This window comes from Trachypithecus francoisi, unplaced genomic scaffold (genome assembly GCF_009764315.1).
Source record: "Trachypithecus francoisi isolate TF-2019V2 unplaced genomic scaffold, Tfra_2.0 Lachesis_group15, whole genome shotgun sequence".
In the NCBI taxonomy this organism is placed as follows: domain Eukaryota; kingdom Metazoa; phylum Chordata; class Mammalia; order Primates; family Cercopithecidae; genus Trachypithecus; species Trachypithecus francoisi.
The window spans coordinates 107,310,768-107,327,227 of record NW_022681460.1 but is presented as its reverse complement, the minus strand read 5'-3'; the positions used below and the strand labels follow the sequence as shown (position 1 = coordinate 107,327,227).

Sequence of the window (16,460 nt, the reverse complement as noted above, 5' to 3'; positions counted from 1 at the left end):
TCCCCATATCTATCAATATATCCGCTGAGTGTGTTGTGGCTGTTTCTTCCAAATATGGGTGCTGTTTCCATGACTGATGTTAGCTGGCCTTGGCCATGAGCTTTGTTAGATCCTGAGTGTGTCAAGTGGTGGTCTAGCTTGGCTGGGTTTTTTTTTTTTTTTTTTTTTTTAGCTTAAAAGGTATGCTGGACTCAATCAGTATACATCCAATGAAAAAAATTCACGGTTCTGATTGAACCAATTGTTTAGGTAATTTTTTAGTAGGTTCCCAGAGTGAACTGGAATGAAGTTAAATCGAGAATCTCATATGCAGCATTAAGAGCCAGCATACCTGACATCTAACATAACCCTCCCTGGTCTTAGTAGAGCTGATCAGAAATTTATTTCACACCTATTGTTATAGCTTTTAAACCTATTTCTCACTGTTGAAGCAACCACCAACTGAATAAATTTGTAGGAAGAAAAAAAGTCAACATATTTGTTGGAATATGACTGGCCTAGTCTCTCCAAATTTGGTCTATTACCCACATTGAAACTGTCAAATAGGATGAATGTCAAACTGAGGATGATCAGTGAGAGTTTTAGGACATTACTTTCCCTATCGTGGCAATTCCCTTTTTTCTTCAGTATTAAGAGTGAATTAAGAAAGTACTTTTTGTAAATCATGAGAATTGATTGAGTTTTAATTAAAACCTGAATGTGAGAAAGAGGTACTTTGACCTAGTAAAGGGTAATATGGTTAAAATTCCCGAGATGAACTTTCACTGTCACATTTCAAGAGAACTGGACCTCTGAATGCCACCCTTCAAAAATAGATGAACGTGGCCAGGTGTGATGGCTCACACCTGTAATCCCCGTATTTTGGGAGACCAAGGCAGGCAGATTGCTTGAGGCCAGGGGTTCAAGACCAGCCTGGCGTACATGTAAAAACCCCATCTCTACTAAAAATACAAAAGTTAGCCAGGCGTGGTGGCACGTGCCTGCCATCCCAACTACTCGGGAAATCGCTTGAACCCGGGAGGCAGAGGTTATCGTGAGCCAAGATTGCACCACTGCACTCCAGCCTAGGGGACAGAGAAGACTGTCTCAAAAAAAAAAAAAAAAAAAAAAAGTGAACATATAATATAGGTAAATTAGGAAGTGTTTCATTTTAAAATGTTCTTGTAAGTATTACAGTAAATAAGATTTAAGTTGTATGTGTATATACCAGCACACCTGTTTTGAGACTTGACCCTTGGATATTTTGGTAATAAAGGGAGCCTTTACCCCGGTTAAGCTGATTACTTTCCTATGCACTCCAGTTGAAGGAAGTATGCGTAACACGTACATGTTACAGTCCTACCGATGCCCACGTCCCCCCTAGCACATACAGGTTTCCCATCCCAGAACTCACTATTTGTCCAGTAGAACAATTTCTTTTCAAAAGTATGCTCTAAAGTGAAATCTTTAAGCCTCCTTCTCTGAGATGCGTTGGAGGTCCCACAATGTTCATGAATATTGTCCCAAGGAGTTCCACAAACAGAGTAACCAGTTTAATTTAACTGCGCATCTGCCAAACTGGTTTGGTTGTGGAAACTTTCCTTTCCACGATTCCCCACAAGCCTAATTTTAAAAATGCTTTATTAGTTGGGCACAGTGGCCTACACCTGTACTCGCAGAACTTTGGGAGGCTGAATTGGGACGATCGCTTGGTCCCAGGAGTTTGAGAGCAGCCTAGACTACACAGTGAGACCCCATCTCTAGTGTAGTAAGAAAATAAAATGCTTTATTGGAGCGTCACTTGAGGTGCTTAATGGGTAACTACCTCGAGGGACGTCTAGAGGTTTTGCCAACAAAGGAAAGTTCTCACTCCACTCCAGTGGGTTACTCTGGTGGCCTCACTCATTTGGTGGTGATGGCAAGAAGATCCACAATAGTAACTTGAAATTATTATATAAGATTACAGTTATATTTTGCTACCCATGATGTGGAGAAATAAATGTTTCAGGAATGGGGAGTGTAGAACTATTTCGTACTTATCATGCCTTGTTCCTTTGGTTTGGTGGTGGGAAAAAATCACTTGTCAATGACACATTTTTGTCATATGATCTCAGAAGACCAGGTTCAACATGAACATGGTCTGGTGACGGCTATTGAAAGTGAGTGTTCCTTTTACAGACATCACCATGGAACCTAGAAGAAGTTCTGGCTATGCTCAGTGGGGTGCAAAGTACAGAGCAATAAAATTGATGCCAGTCACCTGTTGGCAAATTAAAGCAATTTGTATTTTTTGTATGTAAAGCAATTTATATTTTACAGTGTATGCACACATATACTGAGTTAATACACAACTCTTATTTCCCTAGTATGAATTGCATACAGAAGAAAAGTAGCAAAGGAAGGCTATGCAGTAAAGATGGAGAGATAAAACCATCTTATCCCCTTTTCCCTAATTACATGTTTCAGGGATCATTTAGACTGGTATTGTCCAATCCTTTAGCCACCAGTCCCCATGTGGCTATTTACATTTAAATTCAAATTAACTGAAAAGTAAATTTAAAAAATCAGTTCATTGCACTAGTTACCTTTCAAGAGTTCAGTAGTCATTTACTAAAAGTAGCTACTCTGCTGGACAGCACAGATATAGAACATTCATCTCCAAGTGGTCTACTCGACAGCAATGAAACCACTGATCAAGGTCAAAAATCTCTCCACTGGCTCTGGAGACTTAAGAACACTGTGATCTTGACCCTTCAATCAGGAACACTCACAAGCAAATTTCTAGATAATAAAGACACATGTCAGAACATGGACGACTTGTGCCCGTCTTGTATAGAAACACACATTTTCTTTAACTGGCCAAGTCATATGCAAACAGTAGAGGTCATTTTGAAACCTTTGCAGATGACCACATTTGCTGTGCAGAGGAATCCCAGGTGTACACACCTGCATTTGATGTTTCTGCTATACATAACGTGCTAGTCAGTGTAGTTCATTTTAGTTTGCACTGCAGCAATTCTTCCCATTTATCCGACTTGCTACCTTCTTCCATTGACTGAAACTAAGGCAGAAGGTGGAGGATATGCAAAGTTCAAACCAAGAGGCTTGCAAATAGGATGTTACTAGACATCTTTGGTGGGACCAAATTCAGTCACCAACTCATGATTGACATGGCATCCGAGTGCTGCAAATACTTCTTCTTGTTCCAGACAGAAACACGCACATACCACATACACTTTTTCTCTCTACTCAAAACTTTAAGCCTGTTGCAAGCTGATGTCTCCTAGAAATCAGCTAGCCAATTCTAGCCCCTCCCTACCTCATTAAGTTTAATGTATGTATCTGCACACCTGTATCTTTCTGTACACATCATGAAAGCCAAGAAGATAAACAAGCTATATAGAAAAATGGCTCCAAAAACCTGGTGACCCGATTTCTCTTTAGTCTATCACTGTTTGTTGAACTCAGTGCTGTCATAACTGCTTTGGTTTTGTAACTCGTCAGCACATTTAATGAGTTCCCCATTCCTAACTGGAGAACATAGTATTTAGAGCACCAGGTGGCATCTGGCTAAGACCTTTTTTGTTGCGGTTAATTTCCATTATCTTTGTAAGGGAAGCTTTAAAATAAAAATAAAATAAAATAAACTTTGTAAATTATTATGTGTCACGATGTTTTAGGTGTGTCTTCTCCAGGACCAATCCAAATAATAAACTTTAAAAGATAAACTTGTTTCTTTGAATTGCTATGTAAATGATAGCATATTTACTCTGAAAGTTAACTGTGCCAGGAGGCGGCAGAAAGAAATTGAGACCAGTGTACCTACATCTTGAAAGAGGCTTTTTGTAGCTTCCCTGCTTCATCTATGTCTTATCGTATTACTTAGTTTCATGAGGCCAAATGCCATGAAGTTAACTTTCCCTGTCATGATTCTGCTGTTACATACCTTCTCACACACTACACTTTGTCCTGAGTCACTCCTTTATGGTGATGGTGAGAACGCTTACCTCAGAGGATTATGGGACTGGGTGTTCTAATTAGAACCTGTATAGTCCTGTGTTATCAGTGGACACTGGATTCTGTTTAATTGTGCTGAGATCATTGTACACTGGTTGATGTATCATTGCGGTCCACTGAGCAAGAAGCTCTTATTTTCACAGTTTGATCATCAATGCTTCACTGAACACAATTCCTTTTGAATATGCCTATTTGCTTGTCCTCTTTGCTTAATTGAAGAATTGCAATTACTGGTACATACAATTAAATGTTAATTTCTTTTCAGACTTTTTCTGTTAATGATTTTATTTACCAATTAGAAGACTATCATATTTTCCACACCAAATTCTCCATCTGAAGCAGCATGATATATAACCATGTGGTATCTTTGACCAAAAAGAAATGTTCAGTCATTTTTATAATAATTGTGTAACATTTAGACAGCTAAAGACAGTCTTCAATAACATTAGTGGTTAAACAACCAGATAGGTAAGAGATTACTAATAAACTTTCAAAGGGTGATTTAATAAATATAAAAGGAGCGCGTTTACCTAACTTTTATAAGAAAATAAGAATTGTTTGAATAAAATTTAAGTTACTATCTGATAAAGGTAAAGCAGAATCAATTTTGAAAATCTGGAAAGTTCAGCAAAGTATAAAGAGTGTTTAAATAATCCCCCATAATCCTCCCCACCCCAAGACAATCACCATTAACATTTAGGTACATTTTCTTCCAAAGGCCTCTAGGCTCTTCTTTGGGATATGCTTACGACCGCTAACCTTTAACATCCAGCTGAGGTTGATGTTCCACCCCTTGTTTCTCCAGGGTGTTTTTGTACTTTTGCTTTGATACTAAGCTTTCATTAACCTCAACTTTAGCTCAGTAGATTTGGGTAACTGCTGTTCTGGTGTGGTCTTGCCACTGGGCGTCCCTGCAGTGGGCTCTGCTGCATTCCTGACTCACATTTCTCCTTGTGTTTTAGGGTGGTTATGCTGCATACCGCTACGCCCAGCCTACCCCTGCCACTGCCGCTGCCTACAGTGACAGGTAAGGGTCATTCTTCTCGTGCTTGACAACTACTTGGAAATTAACTTAGTTGATGGGAGAGGAGATTCTTGTATGGTCTTGGTGAAACTGCATGACTGCTGGGGGAGGTAGCACCCCAAAAGTTAGGTCCCATGGTAAACGTGAACTCAAGGCCCCGTAGACAGAGGGCAAGTACTTCAACCCATTCTAAACTACTTTCTCTGCTAAGACACAAAGAAAATGATAGTCTTGGTCCCTGTGTAGTTAACATCTCTTAATTCCTGTGACAACACAGCTTACTCACATACACATACACACACACACACACACTCTGTACAACCTTCTTATGGTCGTCTATGTAAGACTGTGATTCCATCTAACTCATAGGAAGAAAAACAGACCATGATCCTACAAGGTTTTTCAATTTCAAGTGCCTTATTTCCCTTTTTACAAGGTCTTCTACTGAATCAATTATTCCTTCCATTGCATTTTTACAATTTGAAATAAAGGAGAGGGAGAGTGTCCCTGGCATTCATAAGGAGATTCATTCTTTCTGGCAATGCCCTGTGTCCAATCCTACAAACAGAAGTCAACTTTTATTTGTAATGCACACCCCATGTTAAGACAGGCAGTGGAAGGAACCCACTGTGTTTGAGAAATGCAGAAGTCAGAATGGATGGGCAGGTTTGCTGGGCGGGTGGGGCGGAAATGAGGTGTTTCTATTACCCAGGCTTAACAGATGAGTTGGTTCCTGAAACAGCAAGCCGTAGCTACTTTTGTATGGTTGCCTTGAAAAGAAAAGTGTGTGTTTTCATCTTGAATGCAACTCCTTGGCTCTGTTTTCTGAGGACATAAATGTGAATGTTCAGATGCTCTGCATGCACAAATGTCATTGAGGGTGCTTATTTTGGTAATGAGTCCTTTATTTTAAAAATACGTTTCATGAATAAAACAATGATAACAATTTGCATGTGTGGCTGGGGCATGCTGGGTCAGACAGGTAAGCAGGCGATGTATTTGACTCATGAATGGGAAGTGTCGGCAACTCTGGTGCTCCTACGCGGCCTGTTGTGATGTAGTTCCTACCTCGGTTTGCTGTGGTGTGCTTTCTCTGCAGTTCCATTCCATTTCTCACGAGATGTGCTGTTAGCTAATTGTAGCTACAGAATTCTTACAATATAAGAAAGCAGAATAAATCCCTGAATCCTAAAAGCGGCACTTTGAAAGCCCCATGCATACACTTGTAACAAATGGCTCTTTGGGCAAGATGGAGTTGAGATCTGTTGTCTGGTTCTATGCAGGTATTTTCTTATAAGCAGCCATAACAAGTTCTCAAGGCTGTAGGGGGCCTTGCAGAGAAATCCAGACAATTGTCAAGACAAGGTTCTCAATGAATAAATTATACATTTACCCAGTAATCAGTTGCCAAGATGCAAAATGTGTTTCGTGTAAGTTGTTATCTTCAACACACTGACACTGAATTAGAAAAGTAGAGGAGGGTCAAAAAGGCTAATAAAAACGATGACAATCTTGAAATACTCAAGGTCATTCTACAAATGAAAAGATCTAACGTTATTAAATTCTGCACTGAAGATTCAGAAAGTATCAATTGCAATGTGGTTCAGCTGCAAGCCTTAATTATTTTTTATGAAAATATCTCTAGATGCTACATTCTCAAACACCCACTTTGCATATCATTATAATCATAGTAACTTTAACCTGCTGTATAAGAATCTTAAACGGATTTGATTATCTTCCTTTTCAGTATAAGTGCATCTACCCCCAAGTTGAAAAAAAAATAATTAATATATAATTTAAATTGCCTTCTTCAATAAGGCTGGTCTAGACATTTAAAAAATAAACAACATATGATACTATTAGAATTATCTGAGATTCTGGCCAACTCTACTTGCGTTCATCTAAACATTTTAAAATTTCTACATTTTGGAACACCGTATGTGTAAAATCTGTTATTTTGATATTATTCAGATTTCTCACTGGCAACATGTCCCACTGAAAGATCGCCCTTGTTCTTGGATTGGTAAATCTTTAATAACTGCAATTCCAACTTTAGTACCATAGTTTCAGCTGAAGAAACCAACTATTCTGTTGTGCATATAATTGGCCTCTGTTTGTTCATTAGATAAATTTGCACATTTGCTCATCTTGGTTGCTCTGGAAATTGATAGCTATCCCTATTTAACTTTGTCATAAGCAAGACAGTTGCCACATATAGAATTACTCCTTGAAGTAAATTCATTAATACGTACATGGACAGAAAGCAATGTTTAAAGTTGTATTTCTGAATTTTTAAAGTGTCTATTAAATGGTGCTACCTCCTTTTACCTTTAATAAATGGATATTGAGAAGGAATACCTTTTTATAGAAGACACTTTTAGGGAAAATGTGAAATTATCAGAATAGCTTTTGAATCTAGATTAAAGATGTCAAGTACCTAGAATTTCTCTCAGAAGTAGCAATCGTGTAACCAGTTATTTTTATATCATCACAGCATAGAATCAGTAGTGATAGATTCTTAAGGTTCCTCTTCTGTAGAAGACAGGCAAGATAAAGAAAAACTTAACAAAAAAACTTCAAAAATAGGAAGTAAAATCAGCAGGCATTGAGAATGTTTTGGTAATGCTCTCTGGTTGTCAATTGATCAAAAGAGTCACAGCAACAATCTTTCCCTGTAATCATGAGACTCATTCTTCGGACGTCTTGAAAGCAAAAGAAGTTTGATGTCCCCAGTTGGTAGGATTTTACCTTTTATCAGCACAAATTAAGCCCTCATCAAATTAAAGATTCAGGGACCTTTGAGAAATATTGAACTGCAGTAACCTCAGGACTGTCTAGCAAGTCCTTCATGGGGACCTTGCAACTCCCTGCCCATCATCTTCTTGGTTAAATGATCACATGCTGATCATCTCCGAGCAACCTGAGAGTCTCTGAATGTTGACCTCCAGAATGAAGACCATCTGGTGTGGGCAGAGATTTCCCCAAAAGGAAAATACCTGACTGGACTAGGTAATTTTATAGTCTCATTGACAAATTTAGTGGGAACAGGTGAACATCTTTTCTTGGCATTTAGGAAACATTTGGTAAGCACTTGACCTCACCAAATCTTTATTTCTAACCTCACTTTGATTTATGCAAAGCCAACTGTCTGAACTCTCAAAGGAGAACATTTTCTGAGCTTGAACCAATTGAAGCATGGCAGAGGGGTCTTTGGTCATCTGGTCATTGCATGCCACTTGGTGTTGCTGATGTGTCTGTGATACGTTCTGGATTGGACAGGTCCATCACATCAGCTTGATGAATGGCTTGCTTGAATTAAGCCTGGGGGCAGGCTTCTCTTTATTGATTGGCTCGTGGTTTGTGTATTATGACTTCGTTGTTGTTGCATCTTGAAGCAGCCAAACTGGGAGGTTGGGGGCCGGGGTCGCGGGGAGGGGGGCGATGGGGGTAAGATTCCCTGTTTGATCAACTGTGCCACAAATATTTGGGAAAATATGATGTGTACATAGCTTTGATGAAAATGTTATCTCCCCAGACAGACATTTGTCATGCTTGTCCTGCTTGCTAACACTCTAACATTTCCTAATGATAAGTGCATGAAAACGTCCCTCCACATCAGGGCAGAAAGTTAGATGCAGACTGCCTAGAGACTAAAGCAATACAGAGTTTTTCACTGAAATTTCATCACAATCCGGTTACACTGATAGTTACCAGAGGCCATTGCTTCCACATAAAATATGCATTTCTTGTAAAGATACATGAAAGCTAAGAAGCTTTTGACATATAATTGTAGCACCAGGCCACACAGGTATCTCTAAACTGAGGAAAAGACTGCAAGCAACATAATTCTGTTTTAATGGATACCTCTTTGGTTTTTGAGACCTTAAAGTTTCACTGCTAATGTAGAGATAGAAATTGCTCCTTGTGTGTGACAAAAATGACACATTGGCTCTATTGTAATATGTATGAAATATATACCTACATCAATGTAAATTTTATATAGCTCAACTTAACAGCAATCCAAGTAAAATGCCATGTTATCTCGCTGTCTGCATACACACATGTACACACACACACTCACTTGTGCCTTGGGACCTCACAAGGGACTCGTAAGTGTATTCAGGTAAAGCTTAATGCAAAGAGACCAGGGCTTGTTAATTTCAAGGGGTCACAAACTACATGCTAGAAAAAATGTAAGTTAAATATGACATTTATAACCTATGAATAAAAGGTGGTTTGAGACAGATTTGTGTTTCTTAGAACCTAGTTAGGATAAGTAGGCATATTTTGGGGTTCACACAGGATTTAGACTTATTTAAAAATTATTTAAGTGACAAATAGATACATACATCCATCCATATACATACACATACATAGATGGGTGGAAGGATGGGTAGATGGATAGATGGAGATAAAGCAATAGAGGTGGGGGGATGAATGGAAAAAGGGAAGGAGGCAAGGAAAGGACCATCTTTCTGCCCTCTAATATTTCATCATAAGCTAAATGCAGAAAATAGGACTAAATCCTTGTGTACAATCTTACTTCAAGCTGAACTAAAAAAGTGAAAGGGATTTGAGTTTATTTCCATTAGTGCAGGCTACTCCCTCTATTTTAGAACTTTTTATTTTCTGGCCTCAGATTAAATAGGAGAGAAATGCTGTCATGAAAATAGACAAATAAGTACATTTACAATGATATTCCATTTTATTTGGAGTCCTTATCTGATCATATATGCTAAAATTTAAGGGATTGTCAGCATATAAAGTGTATGAGCATCCTGAATAGAAAATGTAATTTACCATTTAGGGACTTATTTCTGTAGGAAGGTTAATTTTTTAAAGAGATGTTATATGGACATTGTTTTCACCTTTTTTTTTGGCCGTGGGTTGGAATACAGAAAGTTGAACCTGTGGATAATTTGAAACCCTTAATGAAAGTAGACATACAAAGCAAAGGGGTTACTTGTTTTGCTTTCCCCAGTTCTGTTATCTGAACCAAGTTTGATTAGGATTGAAAATATTTCTAGCTAAACAGCAGTAGCAGCCCTTGTTCTTATTCTTCATCATGTGTGGCAAGGAGAGATCTCAAGATCTTATTCTAGTGCCGTATTGAAAGCAGTATCTCCCAAGGCCAGTTCAGGGCCTGGCAACCACCTGTGATGGCACATTTGCTGGTTTATCAAGACAGAAGAACACTGACCATGTAATATGGTTGTCAACCCTCTTTTCTGGGAAATAGGCTGAATCCATTCTTCCTTCTCACTGCTGTTAAAATAGATTTTATTTATAAAATTAGAACAATAGCAAATGGTAGTTTTAGTTTTAGACATCCCATTTTGTTTTTCATGTTCTTACTTGGCAAAATAAACATTGGCAACTTTATGCTGGACTTCCTATCATTTTATTTACATTTGCAGTCTTCTTTGAGAAATCTGTTTGAAAAATATAGTGAGAGCATTGTAAAACATGGCCATGCCGGAGATGGTATTCTCAGATCAACAAGGAACTGAGAGGTGGAGGTTCAGAAGGGATGGGCGAGTTTCCCATGCCATCTTCCTAGCTGGGATACAGACCCAGAGGCAGGGAGAAGCCACTTCCGAGTTTGAATCTAGGCTGTGGAATCAATACATGTCAGTAAGCTGAAGTCCTACCTCTGTGCCATTTTTGATGGTGCTTTGAAGAAGGTGTTCTTGGTTTTAGTTTCTTTTTAGTCTTTTATTTTGAATGTACCAGAAATGAGTCACTTAGGCCTTTATTTCTATCCTTTTGTGCGTCTGTGTCTAGAAAAGCATGTCCAGGTTTTAGTTAGAACTCCAGGTTGAGCATGTGTGCATGTATACATATCTACATGTATATACACACCTTTTATCTTGTTCATTTAAAGTTTACTTTCCTAACAGATCCATTTCATGTTGTTTTTTGGGGATTTTGGTGATTCAGGCGCTCCTCAGGAAGAAAAAGTGAAACCAATTGTCCTAGCCAGCTTTAGGCTAATAGAAACACACACTTATACCTGTGAGATTCCTATTACAAAGCACATATGCCAGATAAGTATCTTAATACCTGTGAGATATAAATCTATCTACACACACACACACACACAGCTGAACAGCTCAACAGCAGTAGCAGCCCTTGTTCTTATTCTTCGTGATGTGTGGTAAGGAGAGATCAAGATCTTATTATAGTGCCGTATTGAAAGCAGTATCTCCCAAGGCCAGTTCAAGGCCTGGCAACCACCTTTGGCGAAATAAACATTGACAACTTTATGCTAGACTCCCTATTTTATTTAGTCTTATTTAAAAATTATTTAAGTGACAGAGATACATATATCCATGCATACACATACATAGATGGGTGGGTAGGTGGATAGATGGAGGTAAATCGATACATAGGTGGGTGGATGAATGTCAAGAGGGAAGGAAGCAAGGAAGGGACCATCTTTCTGCCATATATATATATATATATATATATATCTGTTATATATATATATCTGTTTTATATATATATCTGTTATATATATATATATATATATCTGTTATATATATATATCTGTTATATATATATATATCTGTTTTATATATATATATATCTGTTATATATATATCTGTTTTATATATATATATATCTGTTTATATATATATATCTGTTTTATATATATATATCTGTTTTATATATATATATACACACACACACGAGACAGATCATTCATATATCTATACATATATATATAAAACATTACTCCTCTTAGTGATTTTGACTGTGTATTCTCCAAAAAATTAGGATAGCTAAGATAATTCTATTTTCTCCTGATCTGCTCTGTAGACTGTCACTGATTTCATTTGATAAGTATGGAGATGGCTCTGAAATAGTGAGGAAGGGAAGTTACGTCTCAGCTTTTGATAGTAGAGTCACTGTAGTTTTTTAAAATTGAGTTTATGGATGCTGAGCTCTCAGTACTGAGCAGTAATATGGCTGTAACTGATGGATATATTTCCTGAGTTTCTCTTAGTTTATAGAAATCACACACACACACGTTACAAGAAAAAGTGTTCCATTTTCTCTCTCAAGAACTAATTGCCTTTTGTCCATAATCTATAATGGCTTCATAACAACTGTTATGCACTCTTGGATGAATAGGTAATTGCATCAGTTTAAAAAAAGAACCAATGCTATAATAGCCAACAGACTGGACCAACAAGGAGTTGGGGAGAGATAAAAGGAATTTCCAAGCCCAACAGAGCATAGCTGTCACAGCCACGTGGGTAGACACTTTTGCCAGTGACAAGACAAGGTGTAACAACTCCTTTGGTCATGTCATGGCCTAATTACACACTTTAGGTTGCAGATCATTGACTTGATAGGCTGCACACACACACACACACACACACACACACACACACACACAAAACAAAGCCTATCTTTTCAGTAGCAGCATCAGGGTCCTTCGGCTGTGAAGGGTTTTAGAGGCAGGTTGGGAAAGCCTAATGCTTTCTAGGTGTAGGTCTGTTGAGAATATACACGCAAAGCTCTGTGAATGAGCCATTTCTATTGCTAAAACAAACTTACATTCTGGAAGACAGTAATCCGGTAAAGCAGAACATAGAATCTTAGCTCATGAAGCATTTGTGGACATAGCAATAAAAATTAAACCCCTCCACTTTGTTTTTTGTTTGGGTTTTTTTTTTTTTTTGTCCGTAGGTAGTATACTAGAGATGGTCATATACTATCATTTCTTTCAAAATAAGATGAAATTTTTCTCTAAAAGTGTCTAATATTTCCTTTAAAGTTATCAAAGCAAGTTCTGACGCTGTACTTATCACAAGTTGAAATTCTTTTGCAGAAGAATCGATTTCTATTTCAATGTGGTTTATTTCCACATTTGTGTGTAGTACATGCATGTAAACAGTCACTGGACAGAAATGACTTATTTCTTCCTTGGTGTAAATCAAAATGCTTGGTTCCTCTGGAATTAGGCACTCCTCACAACTATAATGAATTTCATATTTAATTAACATACAAAACATTTAGTTTAGGGGCCACCATCTGAATTTGAGGGGATGGGAGTCTGTGGAGCACAAACTAGGGAGAATATAAGGAGTAACTGGTCACTTTTCTTTTTTTCCAAGCTAATTCTTGCTGCATTATGATGTGTGACTGTTCAAACCGATTAACAGTTTTCTGAAAGCTGAAACATAATCAAAGCCAAATACTCTTCTCGTAATTATCCCAATCATTTAGATTGAAATGCTTTGGCATGAGATTATAGAAATAAGCCCCACATCTGATAAGCTAAATCAGTGGTTCTCACGAGTCTGGGGGACCTGGAATTTAAAGAAAAAAAAAAAAGTCATTGTTAGATGCTTCTAGCATCCTTTCAATTCTTGTCTTTCATGGTTTCAATTTTGTAATTTAAAATTTTAGAATGTATTAAGAGACGAAGAACTTGTTTTTTCCACCATTTCTGCTTTGTTAGAGTGTTTGTGGATGACTACTACCAAACAGAATATGAGCCCAGGCAGTGGGGGAGTGGAAGTACTTTAGTAATTCTTCCTGGACAATACCAGCTTCCCTGCTTTTTCAGAATGATCATTTCCCCCACTATTTTTGTTTTCTTCCATTTATGTCTCCCAAACTTAGAAAATGAACAAATGGGGGGAAAGGAGGTTTAACTTGTTCTGTTTTGAAATTTCAAGATTTGAGTGGATCATCTAAAAAGCCCACAGAGCCTTGCCTTATAAAGTCTAGTTTTCAGACCAACACCATTGGCCTCACCAGGAGCCTGTGAGAATGTAGAATCCCAAACCCCACCCCAGCCCTGCTGAACCAGAACATGCACTTTCAAGATTCCAGAATGACTGGTGTGAAGTTTGAGAAGCCCCGCTTTAGAGAACAAGCCTCTATTCTACCCCGATATGCCATAAATAATGTTGACAGAGGGTTGTCCCATCACAAACCTTGCAAGAGATAAGAGGATGTATCTTTGTAAATTACTGATTTATTGCCATTGTCTCTCTACTCTCCCTTCTTCCATGAGAAAGGGCTATCAACAGTTGAGCATCCCTCAATGTCAATTCCATTGTGACTTCTTCCCCCTCTCCTGTCCTAAGGCCACAATTAATTCTTTACCCCAAAAGATTCATGGATAGAAACATTTATGCCAACATCATGCCATTAATTGCATAGATTTCACACTAATATAAAGAACTACCTGAAAAAGTTCCATCCGATTTACCTTTACTGACCCTCAGTTTTTTTCCTATGCTAAGTGGAAAGCATGGTTCTAATTAGAATCAGAAAGCGATGAAGAAGGTGAACATTATAAACTGAAAGAGGTGGTGCAAATGTTACCAATAATTTGGATTCAGATTGACATATTTTGGAATGTATGCTAGTATTTGCAGTGAATATATAGAGGCAGTAGCAAGTACATTAAATTAAATGCATTTAAAAGTGCAAGGATATTTTTAGTCTAGACAATATCTAAGACACATTGTAACACTAACCCTCTGGGAACTTGTGCCTTGCTTGGCATTCCAGGACTTGTAGGCAACTGTGTCAAGATTTCAAACAGGATCTTTTATTCATTCTCATTGCACCTACTGTGATATAGACATGCACTAGCAAATCATTGCCGTTGATATGCAGAATATGATTACAGATTGAGATTTACACCTGGGTCCTGAATCTCTGTGAGTCTACTTACTACATGAGATAATTTGGGCAGGCTAACATTGAGCTAGTTGACACTCAACTGCCTCATCTATAAAGTGGGATTAATGGATAACCATTGCTTCTTTGGGTGGTTGTGAGAATTGCTGTCGTGAACACAAAGCCCCTCTAAAAGATCCCGACGCTTAGTACTCCGGATACTAGCAGCAGCAGCATTACCGAACTGTGGGAGTACTGTGTTGTTTTTGAGTGGAAAAAAGAAAAAAAAAAAGGGGGGGGGTTTCCTGTGGAAACGGGTTTTGAGTTAGAATAATTTTTTACTAAATAGTTTTTGGTTGTTATAAAATTTTGACCTCCACCCTAGAAATATAAAAATAGGTTGGGGAATAGAAATTGGGAACCACAAGATCAAATATCCTATCCTTCTTGTTCACCCTGTGCCTTGGATATTTATTATCTTTTCTGCTCATGGATAAACTTAGGCCACCACATGTGCATTAGCTTTAGTAGGAGACATGCCCAATCTCCCAGGATAAACCCAGCCTTCCAACTATCACTGCTTTGGATTTTTGTAAAACCAATTGCCTGCTCTCATCTTTGGGTGGAGAGAGAAATAGACTTTCCTTTATAAGTCTACACAGCCAAAAAAAACAACCAATTTTTCTACCAATAAGATGACTTCTACCAATAAAATGTTTCTCATTCAACCTGCACAAAAGGTCCAGGAAGGGCATGTACTATTTTTATATCTTTTTCCAAATGAAGACACTGAGGCCCAGAAAGGTGAAGTGAATTTTCTGGTGGAATACAGCTTGTATGCAACAAGGCATGGTTTCCAGATTCACGGTTGGTTCTTTCACCTGAGCCTAGACAAGAAGTCCAGTGGCAACTGGGGAAAATGTTAAATGTAGGAGGAACTAAAATGACAAAAGGGAACTGTTCAACGTCTCCAGGTAATGGAGATGCAGTTGGGTTTGAATTTCTAAAACTCAGATTTTTTGGTAGAATAGCCAAACTGGGGAGAGATTCACTGACCTTATCTTCTTTCTAAGCTTCTTTATGTATATCATGTTAGTAACAGGAACTGTGTCTAAATGAAATGTTTTTAAGTGTATTTTCATGTGTTCCCCCTTTTCAAAATGGGATAGGTGTAGAACCTTTGAGAGCTTTCTATAGTCCATCTGTTTGGTTACTTGTCTGTGTATACCCTGTCTCATTCTATAGTTTGCACACTGTATTGAAGTACACATGACATAATACTAAAATATGAATAAAAGTGACAGGGCGGGTAACAAATAGGAATCTGAATGGGATTTGTACCATTCTGGAGTAGAGTGTTAGTATTATACGTGGGCCAAGGAGGTAAGATCCTGATTGCCAGCAACCTCCCTTTGAAGGTGATAAAACTGAAATATAAAGTAGATTATGAGCTTCCAGACAGGCAAGTCCAAGATACTCCAGTGATTTAAAGGCTATGAGCATAGCATCAGACCCCTTAGAGTTAGCTCAGTGTCTGATATGTAACAAGCCCCTCATTTGCAATCTGAGGGTTGAATGATGTGAGTCAAGTATTGGGTAAGGTCGGCAATATGAATTTTAATAGGTGCATCATATCTGCATATTACATTTAATATTCAGAAAACACTCGTGGCTGAGTTCCATATGGCACATCTAGCACCTTTAAGATGAACAACAAGAATAAACTGATTGTGAATTTCTACCTTAATTTTATGTGAAAAAAAGCATCCTGATAAGCATGATTATAAAACAA

General features: G+C 38.0%; 1 protein-coding gene across 9 annotated transcripts in view; it reads left to right on the top strand.

The window, feature by feature from the left end:
• The window catches only part of RBFOX1 (RNA binding fox-1 homolog 1), a 2,535,170-nt gene that overhangs the window by 2,495,212 nt on the left and 23,498 nt on the right, over positions 1–16,460 (top strand). For all 9 annotated transcript variants that reach the window (XM_033235808.1, XM_033235804.1, XM_033235807.1 and 6 more), the window contains one exon: positions 4,959–5,023. In XM_033235808.1, coding sequence (XP_033091699.1) covers positions 4,959–5,023 — 65 coding nt within the window. The remainder of the gene's footprint in view (positions 1–4,958; positions 5,024–16,460) is intronic.